The following is a 27032-nucleotide window of genomic DNA, read 5'->3' on the forward strand; positions in this document are numbered from 1 at the left end:
TGCGGGTGAACGGTGAGCGGGTGAGCGGTGAGCGGGTGAGCAGTGTGGGGTGAGCAGTGAGCGGGTGAGCAGTGAGCGGGTGAGTGGTGAGCGGGTGAGCGGTGTGGGGTGAGCAGTGAGCGGGTGAGCAGTGAGCGGGTGAGTGGTGAGCGGGTGAGCGGTGTGGGGTGAGCAGTGAGCGGGTGAGCAGTGAGCGGGTGAGCAGTGAGCGGGTGAGCGGTGAGCGGGTGAGCAGTGAGCGGGTGAGAGGTGAGCGGGTGAGCGGTGTGGGGTGAGCAGTGAGCGGGTGAGCAGTGAGCGGGTGAGCAGTGAGCGGGTGAGTGGTGAGCGGGTGAGCGGTGTGGGGTGAGCGGGTGAGCGGTGAGCGGGTGAGCGGGTGAGCGGTGAGTGGGTGAGCGGTGTGCGGGTGAGCAGTGTGGGGTGAGCAGTGTGGGGTGAGCAGTGAGCGGGTGAGCGGTGTGGGGTGAGCAGTGAGCGGGTGAGCAGTGAGCGGGTGAGTGGTGAGCGGGTGAGCGGTGTGGGGTGAGTGGGTGAGCGGTGTGCGGGTGAGCAGTGTGGGGTGAGCAGTGATCGGGTGAGCAGTGAGCGGGTGAGCAGTGTGGGGTGAGCAGTGAGCGGGTGAGCAGTGAGCGGGTGAGCTGTGAGCGGGTGAGCAGTGTGGGGTGAGCAGTGAGCGGGTGAGCAGTGTGGGGTGAGCAGTGAGCGGGTGAGCGGTGTGGGCTGAGCAGTGAGCGGGTGAGCAGTGAGCAGTGAGCGGGTGAGCAGTGTGCGGGTGAGCAGTGTGCGGGTGAGCAGTGTGGGGTGAGCGGTGTGCGGGTGAGCGGTGAGCGGGTGAGCGGTGTGCGGGTGAGCGGTGTGGGGTGAGCAGTGAGCGGGTGAGCAGTGTGGGGTGAGCAGTGAGCGGGTGAACAGTGTGGGGTGAGCAGTGAGCGGGTGAGCAGTGTGGTGTGAGCAGTAAGCGGGTGAGCAGTGAGCGGGTGAGCTGTGAGCGGGTGAGCAGTGTGCGGTGAGCAGTGTGCGGGTGAGCAGTGTGGGCTGAGCAGTAAGCGGGTGAGCAGTGAGCGGGTGAGCGGTGAGCGGGTGAGCAGTGAGCGGGTGAGCAGTGTGCGGGTGAGCAGTGTGCGGGTGAGCAGTGTGGGGTGAGCAGTGTGCGGGTGAGCAGTGTGGGGTGAGCGGTGTGCGGGTGAGCAGTGTGCGGGTGAGCAGTGTGGGGTGAGCAGTGAGCGGGTGAGCGGTGTGGGCTGAGCAGTAAGCGGGTGAGCAGTGAGCGGGTGAGCGGTGAGCGGGTGAGCAGTGTGGGCTGAGCAGTAAGCGGGTGAGCAGTGTGGGGTGAGCGGTGTGTGGGTGAGCAGTGAGCTGGTGAGCAGTGTGGGGTGAGCAGTGTGGGGTGAGCAGTGAACGGGTGAGCCGTGTGTGGTGAGCAGTGAGCGGGTGAGCAGTGTGGGGTGAGCAGTAAGCGGGTGAGCAGTGTAGGGTGAGCAGTGAGTGGGTGAGCAGTGTGTGGTGAGCAGTGAGCGGGTGAGCAGTGTGGGGTGAGCAGTGAGCGGGGCAGCAGTGTGTGGTGAGCAGTGAGCGGGTGAGCAGTGTAGGGTGAGCAGTGTGCGGGTGAGCGGTGTGGGGTGAGTGATGTGGAGTGAGCGGTGTGGGGTGAGCGGTGTGGGGTGAGCGGTGTGGGGTGAGCAGTGAGCGGGTGAGCGGTGTGGGGTGAGTGGTGTGGAGTGAGCAGTGAGCGGGTGAGCAGTGTGGGGTGAACGGTGTGGGGTGAGCAGTGTGCGGGTGAGCAGTGAGCGGGTGAGCAGTGTGGGGTGAGCGGGGTGGGGTGAGCAGTGAGCGGGTGAGCGGTGTGGCGTGAGCAGTGAGCGGGTGAGCGGTGTGGGGTGAGCTGTGTGGGGTGAGCAGTGAGCGGGTGAGCAGTGTGCGGGTGAGCAGTGAGCAGGTGAGCAGTGAGCGGGTGAGCAGTGTGCGGGTGACCAGTCAGCGGGTGAGCGGTGTGGAGTGAGCAGTGAGCAGGTGAGCAGTGTGCGCGTGAGCGGTGTGGGGTGAGCAGTGAGCGGGTGAGCATTGAGCGGGTGAGCCGTTTGGGGTGAGCAGTGTGGCGTGAGCAGTGTAGGGTGAGCAGTGTGAGGTGAGCAGTAGAGGAGGGAGCCCGATTCCTCCCAGAATCGGCCGTGGGTTAGATACTGCTGGAGCACTGTCAGCCCTGAATCTGCTTCACCCACACCCTGGATCCTTCAGGAGATGTCGGAGAGCCAATTTTGGCCCTATCCCCACAGGCCAGGCTGAGGTATCCCACCGGTTTACGAATCCGTTCACTGGGCCTCTAGTCCTACCTAATAATAGACAAACATGGTAATTAACCATACCTCTGACACCCTTCCCATTGGCTAATCAGCAGGATATGCAAATTAACTGCCAACGAAGATGGCAGCCGGCAGCCAGGCAGCTGAAGCAAACAGGAGGCTTGCTTGCTCCAGTGATGGAGGAAGGCAAGGTTCCCCACCTGAGCAACCCAGCTCTGAGCTCCGGATGCAACAATGTTGCAATTATAGAAGCTAAACAAACCCAGAAACCTGCTTTCAGCCGCCAGCGGGTTCAGAGCTTAGAGTGCCAGTGATGGCAACAGAGTTTCAATTATAGAAGGTAAACAAACCCAGATACCTGCTTTCAGCCAGCCACGGCCTCAGAGTTGGAGCCGGCTCTCAGCTCCAGTGACAGCTATAGAAGGTAAATAAATCCCAAATTAAAAAAAAGAAAAAAGAAGAGGCTGGGAGCTTCAGTCGCTCGCCAGCCTGAAAACTGCCCTCAGCCCCTCACCCAGACTGGCCAAGCACCCCAGTAGGGACCCCCACCCTGAAGGGGGTGTGACCAGCTGCAAACAGCCATCATCTCGTCATCCAGGCTGGCCAGGCACCCAAGCGGGACCCCCACCCTGATCCGGGACACCCTTCAGGGCAAACCAGCCGGCTCCCACCTGTGCACCAGGCCTCTATCCTATATAGTAAAAGGGTAATATGCAAACTGACCCTAACAGCAGAAAGACTGGGAATGACTGGTCTCTATGACACACACTGACCACCAGGGGTCAGACGCTCAATGCAGAAGCTGCCCTCTGGTGGTCAGTCGCTCTCACGGGGGAGCTCTGCTCAGCCACAAGCCAGGCTGATGGCTGCCAGTATAGCGGTGGTGGTGGGAGCCTTCCTGCCTCCTCTGCAGCACTAAGGATGTCTGACTGCAGCTTAGGTCTGCTCCCCGCTGGCAAGTGGACATCCCCTGAGGACTGCCAGGCTGCCAGAGGGATGTCTGACTGCCAGCTTAGGCCCAATCCCACAGGGAGCAGGCCTAAGCCAGCAAGTGGTCACCCCTGAGGGGTCCCAGACTGTGAGAGGGCACAGGCCGAGCTGAGGGACCCTCTACCCCTGAGTGCACAAATTTTTGTGCAGCGGGCCTCTAGTTCTATATAATAAAAGGGTAAATGCAAATTGTCCAAACAGTGGAAGGACTGGTCGCTATGATGCGCACTAACCACTAGGGGGCAGACACTCAATGCAGGAGCTGCCCCCTGGTGGTCAGTGCACTCCCCCAGGGGGAGTGCTGCTCAGCCACAAGCCAGGCTGATGGCGAGCATAGTGGTAGTGGTGGGAGCCTCTCCCACCTCCACAGCAATGCTAAGGATATCTGACGACTTAGGCCCACTCCCCACAGGCCTAAGCCGTCAGTTAGACATCCCCTGAGGGCTCCCGGACTGCTAAAGGGCACAGGCTGTGCTGAGATCCCCCCGCCCCCAGTGCACGAATGTTGTGCACTGAGCCTCTAGTCCAGCCGTGGGCAAACTACGGCCCTCAGGCTGGATCCGGCCCATTTGAAATGAATAAAACTAAAAAAAAAAAAGACCGTACCCTTTTATGTAATGATGTTTACTTTGAATTTATATTAGTTCACACAAACACTCCATCCATGCTTTTGTTCCGGCCCTCCGGTCCAGTTTAAGAACCCATTGTGGCCCTCGAGTCAAAAAGTTTGCCCACCCCTGCTCTAGTCCTATATAAAGATGTAATATGCAAATTGTTGTTACACCGTGAAGCATAATGACCTACTGCATCACGACCAGGTCACGGATCAGCAAGAGGGTGGGGCAGCGAGCTACAGGTGGGAGGTGGAGAGCTACAGGAGGGGGTAGGGCAGCAAACAAGTGGGAGGCGGAGAGCTACAGGAGCAGGGATTCATGCGCAGGGCTATTAGTATAAGTATAAAAAGGGGAGGAAGGGGTGGGGGAAGGAGGGTCTGCCATGGAGAAGCAAGCTCCTCTGGGTTCCCTGTCAGTTCCTGGGGCACTGAGAGAAAAGTGGGCCCGGCAGTAGAAGGACACTGTGTACCCCCACAAGGCAGGGGACTGTGTCCCACATGCCGGGAGATCAACCCAGAGTCAGATCTCAACGCCCTCCCAATGCAGTGGCAGAGCTGCCTGCCCAGCCGCGTGCGGGGCACCTCGGGGGAGTACTGGTCCTGCTCTGGGCAAGAGAGCCTGGCTCCCGGGGGCGGGAGGAGGGGGAGCTGAAGGGGCTCGGCAAGCTGGGTAGCCGGGAAGTTAGGTTGGATAAGTCAAACCAAAAACATCCTTCTCATTATTTCCCTAATTTGTTGAATGTTGTTTTCTATCAACTGAGAATTGTCAGAAAGATTAGAGAGCACATTCCTCTAAATTCCTCACAGCGGACCCACTGCTGCCCGATCTCTAGAACGGCCTCCCTGGCCTGGCTCAGCTCCTGACTGGTCCCGTGTGTGGCCCTGGAGGTGGCCCTCGGGGCTTTTACCCTCCACCTGCCAGCCGGGCCACTTCTGCATTCAGGGGCCTGCCATTGCCACCACAGCAAAATGGCTAAAGCAAGGCACTGGGCAGGGCTCCCAGGGGAGATGGGCCGCGAGAAGGTGTCTTCTCGTTCGGAGCCTGTGATGTTTCTGGGCCTGAAGACGGTCAGCCGTCCTAAGGAACACGGCGCCCTCCCCCGTGCTGGTGTCAGGGATATGAATAAACAATCACCCGCATGTCAGAAACCAGCCGGCTGGCTGGCAGCGCGGTGTGTCCATGGCTATAAGGGCGGGCGACATCATCAGAAGAGTCTGTATTGTAGTTACTGATACTGAAAGGCAATACTCAGACAGGGAGCCAGGGCAGCCACCTTCAGAGAATCATCCTGCGTCCTCTCCCGGACAGTGGGCCCTGCAGATGACTTTCTTCCCAAAACCAATAGGATGAGAACAATTCTGTATCGGCAATAGTGCCCACGCCCGCTCGGCAAGACGCGAAGTCTGCCCCGCTCTCCTGAAAGGCGAGAGTCAGACATATTAAGAACAAGTTTGCTAAATGTTCCCAAATATTTTCATCTCGATTTTTCAAGGAATCGCCAGGCTGCTTTCCATCGCGGTTGTACCATCTACATTCCCGTCAGCAAGGGATAAGGGTCCCCTTTTCCCACGGCCTCTCTCTCCGACACTTGTTATTGCCTGTCTTGTTGATAATAAGGTATGCGATTTGGGACCACAGGATATCTGGGAATAACCAGCTTATTTATATAGCTCTGAGATTTTGTACAAATCTCCATCTTTTCCCATTTGGCGTCTTTCCTGGAATGATAGGAGAATTACAGGGGCTCATACATGAAATTATAAGCCACCTCTTTTTATGGTAATTTTAATTTCTCCTAAACTTTTCCTAAGAAGGGGAAATGCCTTCTTGTGTAGTCCTCAGAGCAGCCTTCTGCTTATTTCTAGGGGTTTTTTTCTAAATCCTACTTCAGTTTCCTGTAATCCTTAAAGTGGACAGATGTCTCTCTAGGAGTTATCTTAACAACATTTTTAGTACTTCTGTTGCTTTTGCTCCCAGGGACCAGTAGGCATATTGGAATAGGTTAGAACAGCCAGGATTACATTGTTAACTTTCTTTGTGAACCGATCAGGGTCCCGGAGAAAAATTGGGAACAGCTCCTGGTTCCTCTCTGGCCGAGACCAGCTTTTCTCCAAAGGGGGCTGTTAGAATTCCTATTCTCATTTTCCTTGAAGTCAGTAGGGAGCAGTAGTGGAGGAGCTAAAAGGGGAAGGAAGAAGGGAGGGCAGTCTGGATAAGGGAGCTCAGATAGCAAAGGATATAGTGGAGGAGCTATAGTAAAGGGGCGGGAATGGGGTGTGACGTTTCTTTGTCTCTGCATTTTGGCTGCTTCCCTGTGTTTGTTTCTATGTATTAGGTCAGCTGCTGTGTCTCCTGGAATTGGCAGAGTGGCCTTGTGTAGTAGGTACCCTGCAGGCCCAGTGGCTCAGCCTCCCCAGTCACCCAAGCTGGGCACTCTAGGTGTGCCCCTGTGTGGGCTGTGTGCCCAGTCTTGTTGCAGTTGAGCCTTGATTGCTGTTGGCCTCACTGCGAGGAATTGACCTCCAGGCAAATTGGCTGTGAGGACCAGTTGTGACTACAGTGGAAGAGCTGCTATGCAGGAGACACCCCTATGGAGCAGGACTTGCTTCAGTGGGGCTTTGGTGCTCACTGAGTCTGCTTCTTGAGAGTGTCCTTCATGGATTTGTAGAGTTGTATGGTATCGTCTGAAGCTGTCCAGATGCAAGAGGTGCAAAGTCAGCCACTGCCTGGGGTCACCCGGCAGGAGCTACAGAGCGATTTGCAGATGGCCGGTACTTGTTTTGGGCTTGGAAGTGCCCAGGAGAGGCCAAGCTGTGAAGTAGACAGGCTGGTGCTAGTGCCAGGATTGGGCTTCTTAGTGATACGTATGGGCACACTGATGCCAGCTGCTGCTTGTTTGAGAGATTTTAGGAAAGTCTGAAGCCTGAGCCAGGACAGGCCATTCATATGGAAAAGCCGCTGCAAAAAGCTTGGGTGAGACTGCAAACTGAGTGGGGTGGGGTTGGTTGGGGTCTCAGGGAATCACCAAGGCGAGTGAACAGTGTGAGCCTGGTTGGGGGAGCCTCAGATATGATGCCTGTAAGTCAGCTCTGTGACAGGGGAGGTCTTAGCGTAAAAACAATGAACCCTGTGAGCACACCTGTCTGGATTCCGCCAAGCCGCTGCCCCAGCACTGGAGCTCAGATGGAGTGAGTCTGAGTAAATCTGTGTGCTGGCCCTTTAAGAGGAACTGTCTGGGTCTCCAGCAGCCTGCGTGCCACTCCATCCCTGCTGGTTTTTACAGCCCAAGGTTACGGGGACTTCTCTTCCCAGCTCTGGGACCCTGGGCTGATGGGTCCCTTGCTCCTTGTGGACGCCCTCCACCCAGAGTCATCCCTCCTGATTAAAAAAACGGGACACATGGGTGTCGGACCAGCCCATTCTGCACCTCAGCCCCTCCTACAGTCTCAGTGGGCCTTCTTCTTTGCTTCTCTAGTTGTGGGACTTCCATCCAGGCAGCTTTCAGGCAGTTCTGAATGATGGTTGTCCTGTATTTTAGTTGTAATTTTGATGTGGTTGTGGGAGGTGGCAAGTACCAGCGTTTACCTACACCGCCATCTTAGTTCTCGCACCTCCACTTTTCTTTTCTTTTTCTTTTTAGTATATCTTTTTATTCGTATCAGAGAGGAAGGGAGAGGGAGAGAGAAACACCATAATGAGAGAGAATCATTGAGCCAGCCTCCTGCACGCCCCCTACTGGGGATGGAGCCAGGAACCTGGGCATGTGCCCTGACCAGGAATAGAACCCTGACCTTTGATTCATTGGTCGATGTGCAACCACTGAGCCATGCCGGCAGCGCCCTCCATTTTGCTTTTTATCCAACACTAGAGATTTCCCCACTGTGTTTTCCCCCATCCCCTTAATGGGTTGCATGTGACCCTCCTACACCTTCTTTCTCTCTTGATTCTAATGTATAAAATGAGCTTCAAAACTGCCATTCTCCAGAGCATTTTCTCAATCTGTTGATATTTTGCTTCCAGCATGTTCTCAAAGTTTTTGCTCAAATAAACTCTTATCAAATTTTTCTATAGACTGGACATTCTTTCGTGGACAAAACCATTCATCTCTCTCATTTGAATAGGTTTCAGCTGGTGTCCTTGTATCAATCTTTTCTCCAACCTCCAGTTCAGTCAGGCCACAGCCGCTGCTAAAAGCCTGTAATGGCTGCCAGGTGACCTGCCTCACAGGCCACCCCCTCTCACTTTGCACCCAGACCCTCCAACGTGCAGGCCCAGTGCTGGGAGCCCATGTTCCATCTCAGCACAGCGGGTCCTTGCTTACGTGGGCACAGGCATGCTTACAACAGTGTATGGACATAAGCAGATTCATTAGCTTCCTGTGAATTTTGGGATGGTGTGTAAGGCCAGAGTCTCTAGAGCAGTGGTTCTCAACCTTCTTAATGCCACAAACTTTAATACAGCTCCTCATGTTGTGGTGACCCCCAACCATAAAATTATTTTCGTTGCTACTTCATAACTGTAATGTTGCTACTGTTATGAATTGTAATGTAAATATCTGATATGCAGGATGGTCTTAGGCGACCCCTGTGAAAGGGTCGTTTGACCCCCAAAGGGGTCGTGACCCACAGGTTGAGAACCGCTGCCCTAGAGGAAGCTGCCTGAGGCCACCTCCTGACTCCAGCGCTCACTGCCTGTGAGAGAGCTGCAAGCGCCTCCGCCGCTTTGAGCTCTCGCTGCCTCGCAGGGGCTGAGCCCGTGTAGATAAGATTCTTAGAAGCGTGGCTGGCACAGAGAATGCACACATTGTATGTCAGCCCTCGTCCACAGGTGTTCACTGGACCCTAGTGTAAGCCCTGAGTGTAGGTTCTGTCTTTCTCTTTTGTGATGCCAGTGGCTGATTTAGGCTTTGATCGCAGAGGCAACCACTTCAATACACACCGTGGCCATGACAGGAGCCAGGCCACCGCCCCGCACTGAGGCTCCTTTGTTTTCGAAATTTAGGTTGATTTCAATAACTGACCATTTGGGCCAATTATCTCTTTCACTTCCTGTGCTTTTTTTTTTTTTTTAATCCTCAACCGAGGATATTCTTTCCATTGATTTCTAGAGAGAGTGGAAGGGAGGTGGGAGGGGGAGAGAGAGAAACATTGATGTGAGCCTACTGGGGCTGAGGAATCTACAACAGAGGTACATGACCTTGACCAGGAATCGAACCGGAAACCCTTTGGTCCGAGGACTGATGCTGTAATTACTGAGCCAAACCAGCCAGAGCACTTCCTGTGCTTTAAATTCCTGTTCTTATGTTTAAACTAGAGGCCCAGTGCACGAATTCATGTACCAGTGGGGTCCCTTGGCCTGTCCTGCGGGATCGGGCCGAAACCAACTCTCCGACATCCCCTGAGGGGTCCTGGATTGGGAGAGGGCGCAGGCCAGGCCAAGGGACACCACGGGTGCACGATTGGGGCCAGGGAGGGACTGTGGGAGGGCTCCGGGGCATGTCTGGCCTGTCTTGCTCAGTCCTGATTGGCTGGAACCCAGCAGCAAGCTAAACTACCGGTCAGAGCATCTGCCCCCTGGTGGTCAGTGTGGTTGAGCAGCCTTAGCATATCATTGGCATATTATGCTTTCATTGCTTCAATGGATGACCGGATGACCAGACACTTGGCATATTAGGCTTTTATTATATAGGATACACCAATAAAGAGACCTGAAACCCTACCCCCCGCAACCCCAATAAGTCCAGAACCCCAGGCGTTGGCGCTCATGCTGTCCCCCACCACCTTGCCGTGGGCTCCAGTTGTGGATTTCCAGGTTCTGTGGGTAATAAACCTTTATCTTCACTAAGTTTCCTGATGATTATGGCTGAAGAGCATCTTGCAAACATAGTAAGAACCAAAAAGAGGTCCAACCACAACACTGGTTGTTGACAGGGAGACCAGCACAAAACAAGCACCTAATATTTGTCAGGCACTGTTCTAGGTGTTAGGGACACAAGTAACAAGACAGTAAGGTTCCCAGCTATAGAAAGCTGACCATTTAGTGAGGTGAGTAGATAATAAACAAGTAAAAATATAAGCCAGATCATTTCAGACACTGATCACTGCGCTGCAGAAATCAAACTGCTGGGATAGACTGGCTCTGTATATCTTTATCACCTTAATTGCTGCATGTCCCCCACCACAGGCCTTGGCACATGCTAGTCCCTCTCTTAGAACACTCTCCTCTCCTTTCTTAACCTGGTTAATGACCACGTCTCCTTTCCTGACTTTCTTGACTGGTCCCATCCCCCCACCACAGTTCCCGAAACAGTATCACCCGTCTCTCTTTGGTATTAATCCAACCGCCATGCTGTGGGTACCTAGGTCTTCTCTAAAGCGATGTCCCAGGAGGTCAGGGCCATGCCTCCTGCTCAGGCGGTCCCCCGGGGGTTAGCGGAGTTGGTGCTGAACAGTTTGTATGTATGAGTGAAGCAGACTTAAAGCCGACATCACAGTTCCTTGAGATTTCCCATCAGCCCCTGGCGTAGGAAGCATCTCCAGGGGAGGGTGTGCTGCCTAGACCTTGCCTCACACCAACCCCCTTCCCTCAACTCCAGGCCTTCACTCCTAAATCCAATTATGTTGCAACCCGGGATTGTTTCTTCTATAGCCTTTCTCATCGCCCAGGGCTGTCCTCAACACAAAAGCACCCCCTGCCTGGCTGAGGATGAGGGCCCCTGGGAGGCAGAGTGGGAGGCGCTGTAGGGCACCCTGGGACCCTGCCTCCTGCTCCTCTGGGCTAGCCCCCCTCCCTTCCCCCTCAGGGAGCGGCTGGCCCAGGGGGCGCCGTTTCCACGGGGACGAGGCACTGAGGACCCACCTCACTGCCCTCAGGAAGGGCGAGGCTTCTGGGGCCAGGTGGGCACTAAGGGAGCTGGGACCTGTGGGAGCCTGCGTGCCTTCCCTGGGGTTTGTTTTTTTGTTTTAATATATTTTTATTGATTTCAGAGATGGAGAGGGGAGAGAGAAGTATCAATGAAAAAGAATCATCGATTGGTTGCCTCTTGCACCCCCGCCCACTGGGGACCAAGCCCGAAACCCGGGCATGTGCCCTTGACCAGAATCGAACCTGGGACCCTTGTCCACAGGTCGACACTCTATCCACTGAGCCAAATCAATCAGGGCTTCCCTGAGGTTTTAAGGTCATTCCTGGGGGGTGGGCGCCCTCTGTCGGCGGGTGGCGGGACTTGCCCGGTGGGACCTGGGTGCTGCTCTCATCTGGGCAGGTGGGGGGCCACCAGGGCCACAGCTGGGCCAGGGTGACCTGATCCAGGGGGCCTTCTCCACGGCCCTGCGGAGGGGCCTGCTGCTGACACGGTGGCTGTGGGGATCCAGAGACTGACGACCTCAGGAAATGACTTGTCTCAATTGACACACACACAGGGTTAAAATATCCATTCATTTCCTACTTCAAACAGAAAAAAAGAGAGAACTAAAATGTTTATGGAGAATCAGCCCCACAGCAAGGCACTGGGACCTGGTGCTGCAAAGCCCACGCGCGTCAGTGCCGGGAGATGGCGAGGGCGCGGGCAAGGCAGACGGAGGAGCCGGGAAGGGTCCGAGTCTCCCGCCAGCGCCAGCGGGGAGAGCTGGCCAGGCAGCAGGGCCTGGGAGTCCCCGCGCACTGGTCGGGGTTCCTCGCCTGGGGTTGGACCCACCCCCTGCTATTCAACTTCCCTGGAACCGGGAAGTGGGCCAATCAAATCCCCGAGTTTATTACCAGCCCCAGAGGCCCGTTCAGGGTGCAGGGTGGTTTCTGACTTCACCTGCGTCTCTAAACGCCTGCTTCTGCCAGGCGGAGGGCGGAGGCTCCAGCAGGGCATGGACCAAACAGCTGACTGCCTTCCCCGCCACTCCCCGCCTGGTGCACCTCCGGGAGGGGGTCAGGGGCGCGGGTGAGGACCTGGGCGCTGTGCAGAGCCCGCCATCACCTGGTCATGGGAAAACTACTCCCCAAGTCCGATTTTCCATTTGTAAAGGGAACTAAGGGTTAGTATGAGAATCCAGGAAAGTAATAAGCATTAGTCAGATACAAAATTTCTTTAAAGCTGCCGGGTTGACCTAAGGGTCATTAAAAGACACCTTGAAAGCAGGGAGCCCGGTGGGATCGCTGGGGAAGATGCTGTGTCCTTTTTCTTTTAAATCCTCACCTAAGGAGATGTTTATTGATATGAGAGAGAAGGGCTAAGAGGGAGGGAGAAACACCATTCCATTGCCTCCAGTTTGCACCCCAACCCATTGACCAATCGGGGATCAAACCTACAACCAAGGTATGCTCACCGATCGGGAATCGAACTGGCAACCTTTTGGTGCAGCGGACGGCGGCCTGAGTAACTGAGCCACCCGCCAGGGCAAGAAGCCGAGTCCTTTCAGAAAACTGTCTGGAGTACTGTGTTCCAGGAGCCCCACACCCAGGCCTGGCCTCACACACACAAAAAACAGATCATTCTCTGACTGGCTACTCTGCGGATCCCTCTTGGTGGGGAGAAAGGAGCATGTGACTGTGGGAACCATCGGGTCCAGCCCAGGGCGTAAAGGCAAGTTCTCACAGAAGGAAGAGCCCATTAGCAATTCTCTGATCTACGTGTGTGTGGTCAATAGCTTTGCAGTTAATGGCACGAATATACGTGTCAACCATGAATGTACGCGCTGTCAATTTCTACGTCATGAAATAGATGATATGAAATTAAAGAATACTCATGGAAACAAAGTCTTTGTTTATTATTGCTATAATCAAGGCAAAAATCTCTTAAAACAATTAGCCTTGATAATGGAAATATAATCAGAACCATTATTCATGATTTTACAGTTTGATCTCCTCTGCTGCTCAGACTTCAGTTTCACAAATACTACCTCCCATAAACCTTCGTTACACAAGCGGATGAGAGAACATGGAAGCCACAGAGCACCGCATGGCCCCTTCTTGGTGATCCAGCTTCAGACCAACCATTTGCTCACTGTGAACCTGTTTCATCCTGTGTTCAAAACACTGGAGACAAAGGCGGAGAATGACCCGCCCCTCGGAGGGTCCGCTGGGACAGCACGGTGAGAACCACCCTGTAACTTCCAAACCCCACAAAAGGAACATCGCTCACACTGGTGCCTAGAGCCCTGGGCGGGGCAGCGTCCTTCTCCAGTCCGTGTTCCTGGCAGCCACGTGACAGACCCTGAGCTTGAAATCCTGGGCAGGGCAAAGGGTACCCATGACCGAGCTCCACACTCACTACGCAAGGACCTGGCTCCAAGAGCCACGCAAAATGGACCCCGCTTTACCCTAGAAAGAAGACTTTGTCCGGTTTATTTTACCTTAATTTACATCTGTACAGGCAATAATAAAAAGGCTATTTATTATACAACAATTCAGTGATTTTTACCTAGTTTCAAGAATAATGCATGCAATTACAAATGAGAGGTAGAAACACTGTATTAAAGACCTAAGAATACAAACATCATATAAATAAGTGTTCAAATTAACTGCTGGAATTTCATACAGATAAATAAGGTAAATTACATTACTTGGTCAAAGTAAAGGGAAGCCTTGTTTATGTTTTTATCATGTCACTAAATTAGATTAATGCCAAAGAGCTTCTGTGCAATTTGTCAGTTCAAATTTATTATCTAAAAGGATTAAAATAAAAGGATTAAAACTGGAGAGTGGTTTATTCAAGTATTCAAGCAGGTAATAAAAGAAACCAAACAATGTACAAGGTAGGAACCATTTCTGGAGGGATGCTAACTGCCCACCTTCTCCATAACCAGCTATTTGGTAAACTGTCAGGATTAACATGAAAAACACGTATTAGGCTAGAGAGCTGCCGCTTTCCTAAGAGAAAACAAACCTCACTTCTCACTAATTTCATGTAGGCACTCCCCATCATTAACAAGCCTTTAGATCCCAACATGACTTGGCCCTATTAGAATTCTAGCGGGTATCCCTTGATTGACATTTTTTTCTAATACTGCCCAAATAAACCAGCTGTTAAGAAGCCAAGAAGTCCCAGCCACCAATGCACATCCGCATGCACAATAAAGAATGCAACCAAAGGCCAACAGCTGCAGCTCAAAAACATCAGAGAAAACCTGGGGGTGCAGATGAAGAGGTTAGAAACGCAAAGGTTCACCTGAACACAGGCTCTCACCACTGAAAAGCCTACTAGCGACTACATGTGATTCTGGAAAGGGTGTGTGTAGACAATCAAGTAAAGTATTTTTCAAACAAGTCCATTGTGCCTCAGTTAGTTTTAAATTGCAAAATCCAATACAGAGTTGTTTTAATAAATTAGTGCAATATATGAAAGATTTGGGAAGATTAACAATAACAAGAGTCCATATTAGATCAAACTGAAGATTTCACAATTCCTTTTAACTGCCATCTTTCCCGTCTCCTTAAGCTGTTTCTTCCTGAGCTGTTTAAGGGTCATGCTCAGACTTAGACAACATACCCCCAGGACCAAGCTGCCTGGACGAGATGTCGCTGTTTACTTCACACTCAGCAGACACGTGGAATTCCACACACTGCTCTGGTGAGCTAGCGAGGAGCGACTCACTTTGTCTCCTTAACTGTCCTTAAGGATAAATGTACTAGTGATTCTAGCTCTAAGGTACATTTATTTACCAAGTTCACACAGAGCCAAGTGACATACTCTTGCTTCTGCTTCTATAAAGAAAAAGGAAAGGGTGACTTTCCAATAAGGCAGGTTTCCTACAAACACGTGGTTTTTGTTTTGAAATCGCTGCTCATTCTCTGGCAGTGACCAGGCGGCACCAGCCCGGACACCTGCTGCTCCTCAGGGCGTGGGAGAGCTGCCGCAGAGCGCTGACAACCTTCTTTCAATACTAGATTTATCTAGAAACAAAACAAAGTAAGCCACAATGAAGATCATTTATATTTTCAAAACCAAGGAAAGAAAAATTAATAAAAAATCACTAACACTCTACCCACATCCTCATCTCTGTTCTGTTTTAGCGTGAGGTTAGCAATTCTGAACACTTTTTCTTCTTTCTGCCTGCTAATTGTCCGGATATGATTTGTAGTTTAGTACTGCACATTGGTAAGGTTTAGATTAGCATGTTAAATAAAGAACATTTAGATTTTAACAGTGGGCTTGCTCACAACTGCAAATAAATTTTAGAACTTCCATCCCTTATAGTTCCTCAAAATGTGGTATGACCACATGCACTCCAGTGGGCCCACCACCTCCGCCTCAACGCCCAGGTCACTGCGCTTGTCTTTGACAAGTGACACATGCTGGCATCCTGGCATCCTACCAGCCTCCACTCTGCTGTCTATACCAAATATGCAGTGCGTAGGGTCTTAGGATTCTTCAGTCACTAAGCCCACGAGGCTTGAAATAATTGCATGTGTTATTATTTAATAATGAAAAAAGTGTTCTGCACACACAGACACGCCCACCAGCTCAGCAATGCGGAGGGGACACCCAGGGTAACGGCAGAAGCATCAGCTCTTCACAAGCCTCGTCTCTGAGCCTCACAACTCTGCTCCTTTATCTTCCAGGAGGAACTGAGGCCACACTCAAAACCTCCACTCAAACCCAGGCAGCATGACTCCAAACTCTAAGCCCTTCCTAATGGGCCCTGGGAGGCACACCCCTGTCTAAGTCACTTACACTTCTGCACATTTTCCACGTCCGCGGGGTCCTGGAGAATCTTGGTCAGGCCTTCGAGGAGGAGGGCCGCCTTGTGATAGCGGTACGCGATGTCCTCCGTCTGCTGAAACATCTCGTCCAGGGCCGCAGACTGCACCTGCGCAGCAACAAGACCAGGAGAGTCAGCTTTCCCCAGACATGTACCCCCGTCTGGGCAATGTGGCTCCAAGATTAGTACCATCTACCGAACCACAGAAAGCTTCAAAGACTCATCAGATGAGCAATATCAAAAAGGAGCTGCCTGCTCTAGCTGGTTTGGCTCAGTGGATAGAGCGTCGGCCTACGGACTGAAGGGCCCCGGGTTTGATTCCAGTCAAGGGCATGCACCTTGGTTGCAGGCTCCTCCTTGGCCCGGGCGCTGGTTGGGGCTGGTGTAGGAGGCAACCGATGGATGTGTTTCTCTCACATCGACGCTTCTCTCTGACTTTCCCTCTCTCTTCCACTCTCTAAAAAACAAAAGGAGTTTCCTGACGAGTTATTCTGCATGCAAACACAGCCTTCTTGTCCTCAGACATTCGTGACTCACAGGAATTTGCATTTCCAAACTGGTCCTTCTTCGACATCACTGCAGAGTTTATTTTAAATATACACATTCACACTAGGATAACCTGGCATTTCATTAAAGTAGATTGTTATAATAAAATAAATCATGTTGAAAGTCATTTCTCAGCTTCCTCTTTTAGTTAAGCGATTATCTGGAAAAGTCACTCATTTCTTCAGAGATACTATTTGAGCACCCATGCTGAGGCTAAGTCCAGCGTGGTCATAATAAAGGCAGAAGTCCTCAAAAGGTTGAGTGGACTCTCTCAGCAGGGCTGAAAATCTGCCTGTTATTACCTGCTTCTGGAACAGCCGAAGGCAGTCCCCCAACCTGATGGTCCTTTATTGTTTACCAGGCCTTAACTGTGACACGTATATCTGCTTTGTTAGACTGCAAAATGTGTGAATAAAAAGCCCTGGGTCTGGAGATCCAGGGAGCCCATGTCACTAGAAAGTGGAGCCTCCCCTAGCTCCCCCATGCCTTCCAAATTTATATTTCGTGTCTAGTTTCTACTCATTTACATCGCAGCCCCTTCCAGATCCCTGAACCCTTGCAGCTGCGAAAGGACCCTAGCACACCCACTAAGTGCCAGGCACTGGGCACGCGGGGAGGAAGAGCTCCCGCTCTGGGACAGAGGCCTGCAGGACATGCCATTCCGATTCCCAGGATACGTGGTGTTCTTGGAGGAAGCCCCAGGTGGCACAGGACACGTATGAAGTGCACCCCACATGACTACAGGAGGAAGAGGTCAGGGCAAGCTGCCATGATGTGATGCTCAGGCCAAGTCACAGCGAAGCAGGAGTCAGCCAGGTGATGGGGAAGGGGAGTAGGGCCTTGCCATAAATAGGGGACAGCAGAATTATTCACCGGGTTATGCGTTTTCTCTCTCATTATTAAACGCCTGGACTGTCAGTAACCCAGTATCCCCTTGTCAGTATGCACTGTCCCCATCAAAACATAACTTAAAGCCACTCACAGTAAGATAAATACAGCGCATACAGAAAATCAGAGCCCGGGAAAGGAAGAAGAAATACATGGTAATAGCTCTAAGCTTGCTAAGCAGCCAGGGCAAAGGGAGGGGCGTGTTGAAGTCACATGGCTCTATTATCAGAAGAGGAGGAGCACAATTCCCTCTGAGAGGGCACTTCCCTGGCACAACTTCTATAAAAAACTATCGTGTGAATCTTAATTCAGCATAGAGTGATGCAATGCATGTTATTTGTGTCAACAGTTTATAGTCAAAAGTTATTTTCATAGGACTTTTTATTATAATGGCTTTCAAAATTAAGTCCAAGAGTGTACTATAACAGTGCGATGCAAAGTAAACAAATTTGAGGAGCAGAATGGAGGTCTATTATGTTAATGTGGTAAAAATAAGCTCAGTCAACAATTTTTCCCCACTGAAACTATATTTTTATTGATTTCAGAGAGGAAGGGAGAGAAAGAGAGAGAGAGAGAAACATCAATGATGAGAGAGAATCATTGATTGGCTTCCTCCTGCACACCCGCTATTGGGGATGGAGCCTGCAACCCAGGCATGTGCCTTAATCAGGAATCGAACCGTCATCTCCTGGGTCATAGGTCAATGCTCAACCACTGAGCCATGGCAGCCAGGGTCACCACTATCCTTTAACAGTCCCTAATTTCATCTGCACTTTAGAGCAATTTGCCCCATGAGTCTGAAGACAAATTCTTCCCAACTGTGAAGCAGATTTTACTTTGTGTCTATACTTAAGGAATCTGAGCACATGAATTTCTGTGGATTAACAGCAGTATTTTTTCTAATCTCTATCAAGCCAGTTTCTTATACTGAGGAAAATGCAGAAACAGATCCACGAAAGCCTCAGGACGCAAACTGTGGGACGATCAGATCCTGCTATTAGCAACTTTAAAGAGGAATCGTGGAGTGTTACCAAACGTGGTAACCACCCTGACTTACTGTTACTTCAACGTTAAGTCCAGGTTACTCAGAGGCGAACACACACTTGGGGTTTGGCCGTGTGGGGCATCAACCCTCTTTAAAGGGCTCGGCCAGTGGTCGGCAAACCCATCAGTCCACAGAGCCAAACAGCAACAGCACAACGACTGAAATTTCTTTTGAGAGCCACATTTTTTAAACTTAAACTATATAGGTAGGTACATTGTTATTAACTTAATCAGGGGACTCCTAAGCTGGCCTTTGCTAAAAATGTCCTCAATCCGATTGGGGTACGTTCGCTGAGGTCGACCCCTTCCAACTCTCCCATCCACACTCGTCTTGTATGCTTGTTTCGTCTATCTCCGTTCTGAAAACCGACTTCTGCACATGGGCCACGAAGTTTCAATCGCACTGTACAGTGCATGCCTGCACGTGGTATTTTGTGGAAGAGCCATACTCAAGGGGCCAAAGAGCCGCATGTGGCTCGCGAGCCGCGGTTTGCCGGCCACTGGGCAATATCAAGCAGGCATTCGATTCAGAAGATCCTTTTCCAGCCCTGGCCTGTTTGGCTCAGTGGATAGGGCGTTGGTCTGTGGACTCAAGGGTCCCGGGTTCAATTCCAGTCAAGGGCACATGCCCGGATTGCAAGGCTCAGTCCCCCGTGCAGGAGGCAGCCAATCAATGATTCCCTCTCATCACTGATGTTTCTCTCTCGCTCTTCCTCTCCCTTCCTCTCTGAAATCAATAAAAATCTATTTAAAACAAAAAAGATCCTCTTCCAGACGAGAGCACGCACAGCGAGCGTGCGAGGCTTACCATCTCTACAGCGCAGCTATAGATGAGCTTCTCTGCAGTGACGCTGTTCACTTCATCGATAAACCTCTGTTTGTCGGAGAAGAAGCGGTTCAGCTTCTCTGTAAGTTTCTTGCACATGGTGATGCACAATTTGTATCGTTCATTCATATTTTTGACAACTGAAAAAGAGAATGAATTTTAATTTTCCTCCAGAGCTAAAATCGCAGTGACATGCACCTGTCCTGCTGATTTGAGGAAAATAACACTAAACAATCATTAAAAAAATGACTGAAAGGTTCATATGCTCTCTTTCCATGAGAGGATTGAGATAAAGTGCTTCTGACTGCTCTCCGTATCAGTTAAGTGGCAAAAACAAAACACAGAAAAGCTGGCACCTTCTGCCATGTAAGAGTATTTAATAACTGATTCCTCACCCAAAACCTGCCTGGAGTCATGGGGGGGGGGGGACAGCCCCGGCACGCCACCCATACCTTGTTTCACTGCCGAGGACGGGCTCAACTTCCCGGCCTTGATCTGGGCTTTAGCAAGATGCAGCGACGCCGCCAGCAGCTGGGCCGCTTTCATGTACAACACCAGCTGCTCCACCCGCCTGCACAGGAGGCAGCAAGTGAGCGTTAGCCTGCGAGCCACCGCCAGACGCGGCCCTGCACGTCTCAGCACCATGACAGCAGCCCTCCACGGGAAGGGCACGCGCCGGGATATTTTTAACGCACAAATGACTCCGAAGGGCCAAGTTTCGGCATGGAGAAAGATGTGTGTACTTTGAACACAACGATGCACTCGGATAAAAATCAGTGCAATCGCTGTATCATCAGTACCTTCCCCAATGTAATCTACAGGGACAAGGCGACACTGAGGGTGCAGAGCCTCAAGCCTGGGCTCATGCAGTGGAATCCAGCAGGACGAGGTAACACAGGGCCTTCCTGAAGCCTGAGCAGCGAGACGGGACCTTCAGCGATGACAGGCCTCCCTCTCAGACAGGACTACAGAAGCATCAAGAACATGGAAATGAACGCAAAGGGCACCTACCCCCAGTCCTTGCTCAGCTGGCTGATCTGGTCCACGAGCACACTCTCCTGGACCTGGTACAAGGAGACGGCGGACGAGCACAGCTCCGGGAGGCCGCCCCGCGCCGCTGTCAGGTCCAGCACACACTCCGTGAACATCAGCATCATGTTCAGGTGGCGCAGGGTGTCTGTGTGTTCCCGCTGCAGCAAAGCCAGCTTGTCTTAGAAACTCTCAGGTTAAGGAGAGGTGATGCTCACCTCTGTGCATAGACCACGCACTGCTGACACTGTCTATACTTCTCAATATCAGAGTGAGCAAAGGAGATGGACATTTTTAAATTCCAGGAAACCAGTGAGAATATAAACACAAATAAAACCAAATGTGGATGTGAGCACGTTTGTGTGTATATATGAGAACCCACAGAATTTAGCTTCAAAGATACGAGGTCACCGTGCTTTTACCAGAAAAAAATGAAACACCAAAGGATTCTATCACTATACACGAGACAAACCATGACAAAATAGATACCAAGATTGCAAGGATATTCTGCACAGTAAACCATTCTTCTTGATGGTTTAGTGAATGCTACTGACTTATAACTTGACTTCTGGTGGTTTTTCAGTTAACAGCGATTCCTAACACCAAAGCTCTAAACTTCTGTGATCTTTTCAGTTAGAGAGGGAAGCATAGACAGACACAATTGCATGCAGTGAAAATGTACTTTAAAGTTAATGTTGTTTGGAGATTATTTTTTACCTATAAATATATTTTCAAATCTGAAATAAGAGACTAAGTTTCTTCCTCTCCCAGAGAATCATTTTCCTAGAGACAAGAGCATGAACCAATCAACTCCTGGAAGTCTGCTCCACGCCAGCACCTGGACCGTGTGCTCCAACACAGACACACCCATGATGTCCCACACACAGTGGACACAATTTACATCAAAGTTGATGGAGATGGAAAAACCTCTGAAGATTGCCTTCCCAGTCTCGATTGTATTACACATTTTCAAAATCACCACTAACCCTGCCACAAGATCACCACTAAAGCTTTGTATGCAGTCTATTGTGTGAAATATGTAATTCTCGTTCACACAAGATAGAAATGTTAGAGGCCCAGCACTGAGAGAAAGTTTCTTTTTCAGTTGGTCCAGAGAAGCAACCATTTTAGATTGAAATGCAGACTACATTGGCATTGTACTCAGGGACAGGACCAGCAGAGCCCACAGAATGCTGCCCCAGAGGCCAGTGGGAACAGGGAGTCAGTCTTTGGAGTCACAAAACACACCTCTCTTTTCTGGACTGGTGCTCAGCAAGCTTGCGACCATGACATGCTTCTCCCTGCAGAGCTGGGCCCATGGAGACACGATGCTGCACTACAAACCTAAGTGAACACCAGTCTGCTTGGCAGGTTTCCTTTCCAATGTTAGTAACTAACCTGGCCTCATGGTTTATTTTTTAAAACCTGACTTTAAGTGTATTACTTCTATCTTATGAAGAAAAAGCAGCCCTAAGAATAAGAAGTTATGGTTTCAGGAGAAAGATTATACTTCAGAAGTCCTATAAGTAGTAAGATTATACTTCAGAAGTCCTATAAGTAGTAAATAAACTTCAGATTAAAAAACTAAGACCACAAAATCTATGTGTGTCACTTCCCATCAACCAAAGCTTGCCATGGATGAGTGCCATGGTCAACATTATTCTGAAAATACGCCAGCAATGTTTTTCAAACAGAAAAGGTCAGTTAAAGAGAAGAAAAAAACTTCAGAGTTCTGATTCTCTTCCCTACCTCCATCAGCGTCTCCTCCGGCAGCTCAGGCGCTTCAAAGGTGATGAGCCCCTCCAGGCTGGGGGGCGAAGCCCCATAAGGTGTGTATCTCAGGCTGGGGGCTGCCTCTGCTCCCGGAGGGGATGGCCCCCAGTATGGCCCGGGTGGGGAGCCCACACACACGCGGCTGCTTGCGGAGCACAGGGAGCCCCCCGAGCTGCTGGAGCCCACTGCAAGGAGACAGGACACGGCGGCTCAGTGCCAGCAAGGTGCACAGTCCCTCATGCTGCTCCCACTACCAGAGAAACACAGGAAACACGCAACGAGAAGCACTGATCCTACTGAAACATACGAATAGCTTTTATTTTGCCTGTCAACCTTTATACCTTGTCATTATGTATTTCTTATAGAGGTCATCATAGCTACTTTTTAAATATTGCTATAAACAAATTTATACCTTATACATTTCTTCCTGTTTCTCCACATTTTCATAATTATAAAACTCAGTGGATGCCATAGTCGTTAATTAAATTTATATACATAATGCTCATCTGAAAGCATTTATACTATTTGTGATCTTTTAATATCAAAAATAACACTAGCCCTAACCGGTTTGGCTCAGTGGATAGAGCGTCGGCCTGGGGACTCAAGGGTCCCAGGTTCGATTCTGGTCAAGGGCATGTACCTTGGTTGCGGGCACATTCCCAGTGGGGGTTGTGCAGGAGGCAGCTGATCGATGTTTCTCTCTCATCTGATGTTTCCAACTCTCTATCCCTCTACCTTCCTCTCTGTAAAAAATCAGTAAAATATATTAAAAAAAAAACATTCCAACTTTTATATAAAAAAAAATAACACTAATAAAATCTAAATTTCCCCTTCTTTGCAGTAATTCCCTTGTGATTAACGCTCCAAAGAGGTATGATAAACAGGAATGGGATTACCACAGAGCAAATATCGTAAACTTTTAACAGCTTTGTAAGAACCACCACCACTCTCTGTAGCAGCTGTGAGCCGGCACGAGCCCGCTAACCACACAGCCAGGGAGCCTCTGCTCTGAACGCTGGCTTAGTTAACAGGCGTCAAATGTTCCTTTCTTAGAATGAAAGCTTCTTCTTATTTAATACTTTTTCAATCTTAAAAACAAGATTATTAGCTCTACTTGCTCTCTTGTGGTCTATTTATATCCTCTGCTTACTGATCTACTGAATCTTGGTTAGTAACTCATTTAGCATGAGAGAACTTAAAGGACACAAGGTGTAATCTATAAAGTAATGTAAATGATGGCTCATTTCAAGTCCAATCTAAATATTCTCTCAAGTTTTGGTATAAATAACCTATTTATAGAGTATAAATGATAAACCCAATCTACTATCCTGTCTAAATGTAGGATTAAGTGCCAAGATTGGGACCCAAAGTACAAAGGAAAAAAAGGGTAAATTAGGTTTTAAAATACACAAAACAAAGATAAACCACCTGTCATTTTCAAAACCTTTCCTGGATGCACTAAAACCAGCCTTCAGTATAACACAAGTATATAAGTATACAACATAGTACTTTTACTTCATAAAGTTTTTAATAAATACTGCCTCGTTTATTTCTTATAGCCCTTTAGAAAATAGTTATTTCCGTGTCATTGGAAAAAGAAAGCGAACTCCAGAGCGGCTCAGTGCCTCAGCCGGCCGGCCACACTATGCCACTCCCAGAGCACCCCTCCAAGCGGGAGACAGACTAGAGCGAGTCTTCACCTGAGGTTGTCCTTGGTCGAAGGACCGTGTGGGTCCGAGTGGGGGCCGTGGCGCTGTGTGGAGGGGACCCCACAGTGAACAGGACGGCCCTGGAGCTGGCTGCTGCTCCCCCGGGAGGCACTAGGGCCACACCACAGGCTCCTGCAGGGGCGGCCACAGAAAGGCACATTACTTTATAGTGTTTATATTGGGGGTGGGATTATAGGGAGACCTTCACTTTTATATTGTTTGTTTTTACAGTAAGCATTCAATACAGATACCCATTAAAACTATTTTATAGTAATCTTTTCATGGCTATGAATCTTTTTCACACCAAAGCCCAGTATGCAGTTACTTCTGTGTACTTTTAAAACACACGAACTGGCCCTGGCTGGGTGGCTCAGTTGATTGGAGCATTGTCCCATACATTAAAAGGCTGCAGGTTCCGCCCTAACCAGTTTGGCTCAGTGGATAGAGTATCGGCCTGTGGACTGAAGGGTCCCGGGTTCCATTCCGGTTAAGGGCATGTACCTTGGTTGCAGGCACATCCCCAGTAGAGGGTGTGCAGGAGGCAGCTGGTCGATGTTTCTAACTCTCTATCCCTCTCCCTTCCTCTCTGTGAAAAATCAATAAAATAACTTAAAAAATATAAAATAAAAATATGGTGTTTTTTTTTAAAAAAAAGGTTGCAGGTTCGATCCCCAATTGGGGCGGGCATGTGCAGAAGGCAACCGATCAATATTTCTCTCAAAAAAAAAAAATCAATAAAAACATATCTCCAGGTGAGGATAAAAAACAAAACACATCAACTGCAGTCAATTACCCTGTTGAGAATAATTTGAAAAAGTGGGAACCAAGAATAGGGGATAAAAATTTGAGGTAAAGCTGAAGGTAGATCAGGAGTCTCCATACCAACAGAGCTACAGAAGGATGTTGAAAATTGAGTGAAAGTATATTTATGCCTTAGAATCGCACTCTTACAACTGCAGGAAGACAGGGAGCTGCAACAGGTGTCGAAGGGGCTTAATGGGCTGAAGTTGGGCTAAACGAAGAGAAGGTGAAAAATCTCCCATCCACCAAACTAAGCAGAATCAAGAAAAGTTGTCCAAAGCGGTTCCACATTCAAGCATCTGAAACACATTACATTTCTGAGACCACAGAATGGAGGCAGGAGTTAACTACATACATCATGAATTTAAAGGAGAGACTGAACCAGATACAGAAAAAAATTGCCTCTCAATGTCCATCTTCTCTGCAACAGAGCATAGCACATTTAAAGCATCGACTTAACAGCAAAAATGTGGGTTCATAAAACCTTCCAGGGAGCAAGGAATAAGTGGAAAGTAATTAACAGTACCTACTGTTACACAAAATGTACAAAATGACATAGGTACTCTTGTCACTTAATGTAATATCTTTATGATTTTATTCTATTAGGTATAAAAGTATTTAAAGATGGTCATGGGTATATTTTCAGAGCCAATGACCCTATTTTTTTTCACTAAGGCTTAAGTTTTTCCTATTTCCTACTATCAATAATTTTTATTTCCAGAAACTGAAATTTCATGATTAGAAAAAATTTTTAATTTCAAATGATGATAATAAAATTCATGTGGAAGAGAGAAAAAAGAATAAGTTATAAAAAATTCATTTATGGCTAAAAATTTTTTAAGTATGTTTTTATTATTTTAGAGAGAGTGGGAGAAGAAGAGGGAGAGGGAGGAGAGAAAGAGAAAGAGAAATATCAATCGCCTTCTGCGTGCACCCTGACCCAGGATCAAACCCACAACCTGGGCATGTGCCCTGACTGGGAATCAAACCGGCGACCTTTTGGTGCAATGATTCTCTCATCTCTGCTCAACCAACTGAACCACACTGGCCAGGGCATGCCTAAAAATTAAGAAAAAAAGATCTGGTTTCACATGCACAAACTTGGCCTTAACACCTATTCATGTAGAACTCAAAAGCTCTATGAAATTTAAATTTCTTTCTAAAAGAGAATTAGAAAAAGTCATTCTACATAATATAATCATTCAGGCAAGCTGTTTTCAAAAAATTGTCCCAGTTTCTAGTGACTTTTGGTAAAAAGCACATAGAACGGAGAATTCTGAAACTCTTCCAAGGAAACTGACTTTATTTGAAACAGAACATGGGGAAGTTCATGCCTAAGGGCACTGTCCCCCCAAAATGAAGACTGTGATGGTAAGGAAATTGAGCTAAGGGCTCTAATGGAGAAAGTAAAGAACATGTAAGAACAGATGGGTAACCTAAGTAGAGAGAGGGACACTTGAGAAAAGGAAATGTTACAAGTAAAAATCACTGAAACACCGATGAATAACGAATTTGATGAGCTCATCGTAGCCTGGACATGGCAGAGGGGAGAATCACCTTGGAGATATGTCAATAGGAACTTCCAAAACTGAAAAGCAAAGAGGAAGAAGAATGAAAGAAAAGAAACAAAAACCACAGAATACCCAAGAACTGTGGACGACTATAACAGAGTCCCATATGCACAATGGGAATATCAGAAGGCAAAGAAAGAGAAAAGGAACAGCAGAAATATCTGAAGTACTAATGACCGAGAATTTTTCAAAATTAATGACAAAACCCAACCACAGCTCCAGGAAGCTTAGAACAACAGGCATGATGAATACCAAAAGGTCCACACCTGGGCATATGCCCTTTGGATTAGAGATCATGTTCAATCAGTTATCTGCTAGTCCAGATATTCCCTCCTTCGGATGCTCATGGGAAAATCAATTAAAAAATTATAGTGTGTCACAAGAGACCTCTGCCTGTAGTTCCCAAGTCACAGCTCCTAGGTCACACAACACCTTGGCCCCAGAGGAAACCAATTCTCAGAAATTCTTTGTGGCTTCTTCAAATTCCTACACTAGCTCTATATATTTGGCATGCATAAAGGCGTGTAAAACAGTAAAAACTCTGAGATATTAAAGAGACTATATATTTACCCATTTCTTACTCCTGTGCAAACATCTTGACAAATATGACTTTTAAAAAATGATAGCCCTAGCCAGTTTGCCTCAGTGGGTAGAGTGTCGGCCTGTGGCAACAAAGGGTGCCAGGTTCAATTCCGGTCAGGGGCATGTACCTCGGTTGCAGGTTCCTCCCCAGCCTGGGCCCTGGTCAGGGCTCATGCAGGAGGCAACCAATCCATGTGTTTCTCTCACATTGGTGTTTCTCTCTTCCACTCTCTCTATAAAAGATCAGTGGAAAAAATCCTCAGGTGAGGATTAAAAAAATAATACAGTGGGGCCTTGACTTACGAGTGTCCTGAATAACGAGTTTTTCGAGATACAAGCCGTCTCTCGGCCAATTTTTTGCTTTGAGTTGCGAGCTAAAATTCGGGTTATGAGCCAGCTTCAGATACCCCACCGCTAGTTGGCGCAGCAAACGTCACAGTGAACGCCACAACATCAGCCCAGCATCACGTGTCTCACTAGTTCACTTTAAGATTTGACATATGAGTAATTTGAGTTATGAGCTCTGTCATGGAACAAATTAAACTCGTAAGTCAAGGCCCCACTGTAATAGAGAAAACAAGACTAAAGAGGCTACAATAGTGATTTTGAAATTTAGGTACAGATTCCTAAAATCCAAGTCTGGGTTAGGTCTGGAATCTAAATGTG

The 27032-nt window shown here is 49.1% G+C and overlaps 1 protein-coding gene across 4 annotated transcripts in view; it reads right to left on the reverse strand.

Annotated features, from left to right (window-relative positions):
• Positions 1 to 12639: 12639 nt before the first annotated feature.
• The window catches only part of LOC118649389 (A-kinase anchor protein 10, mitochondrial), a 226142-nt gene continuing 211749 nt past the window's right edge, over positions 12640 to 27032 (reverse strand). For 2 of the 4 annotated variants that reach the window (XM_036296394.1, XM_036296395.1), the window contains 7 exons: positions 23404 to 23544; positions 21680 to 21888; positions 19913 to 20091; positions 19354 to 19472; positions 18884 to 19041; positions 15570 to 15705; positions 12640 to 14788 (listed from right to left, as the gene is read on the reverse strand). In XM_036296394.1, coding sequence (XP_036152287.1) covers positions 14730 to 14788; positions 15570 to 15705; positions 18884 to 19041; positions 19354 to 19472; positions 19913 to 20091; positions 21680 to 21888; positions 23404 to 23544 — 1001 coding nt within the window. In that variant the 3' untranslated portion in view covers positions 12640 to 14729. Of the gene's footprint in view, positions 14789 to 15569; positions 15706 to 18883; positions 19042 to 19353; positions 19473 to 19912; positions 20092 to 21679; positions 21889 to 23403; positions 23545 to 27032 lie in introns of those variants that run through there. The other 2 variants (XR_004965634.1, XR_004965633.1) reach the window with 2 other exon arrangements.

The sequence above is a fragment of the Myotis myotis genome, unplaced genomic scaffold (assembly GCF_014108235.1).
Source record: "Myotis myotis isolate mMyoMyo1 unplaced genomic scaffold, mMyoMyo1.p scaffold_m19_p_29, whole genome shotgun sequence".
Taxonomy (NCBI): domain Eukaryota; kingdom Metazoa; phylum Chordata; class Mammalia; order Chiroptera; family Vespertilionidae; genus Myotis; species Myotis myotis.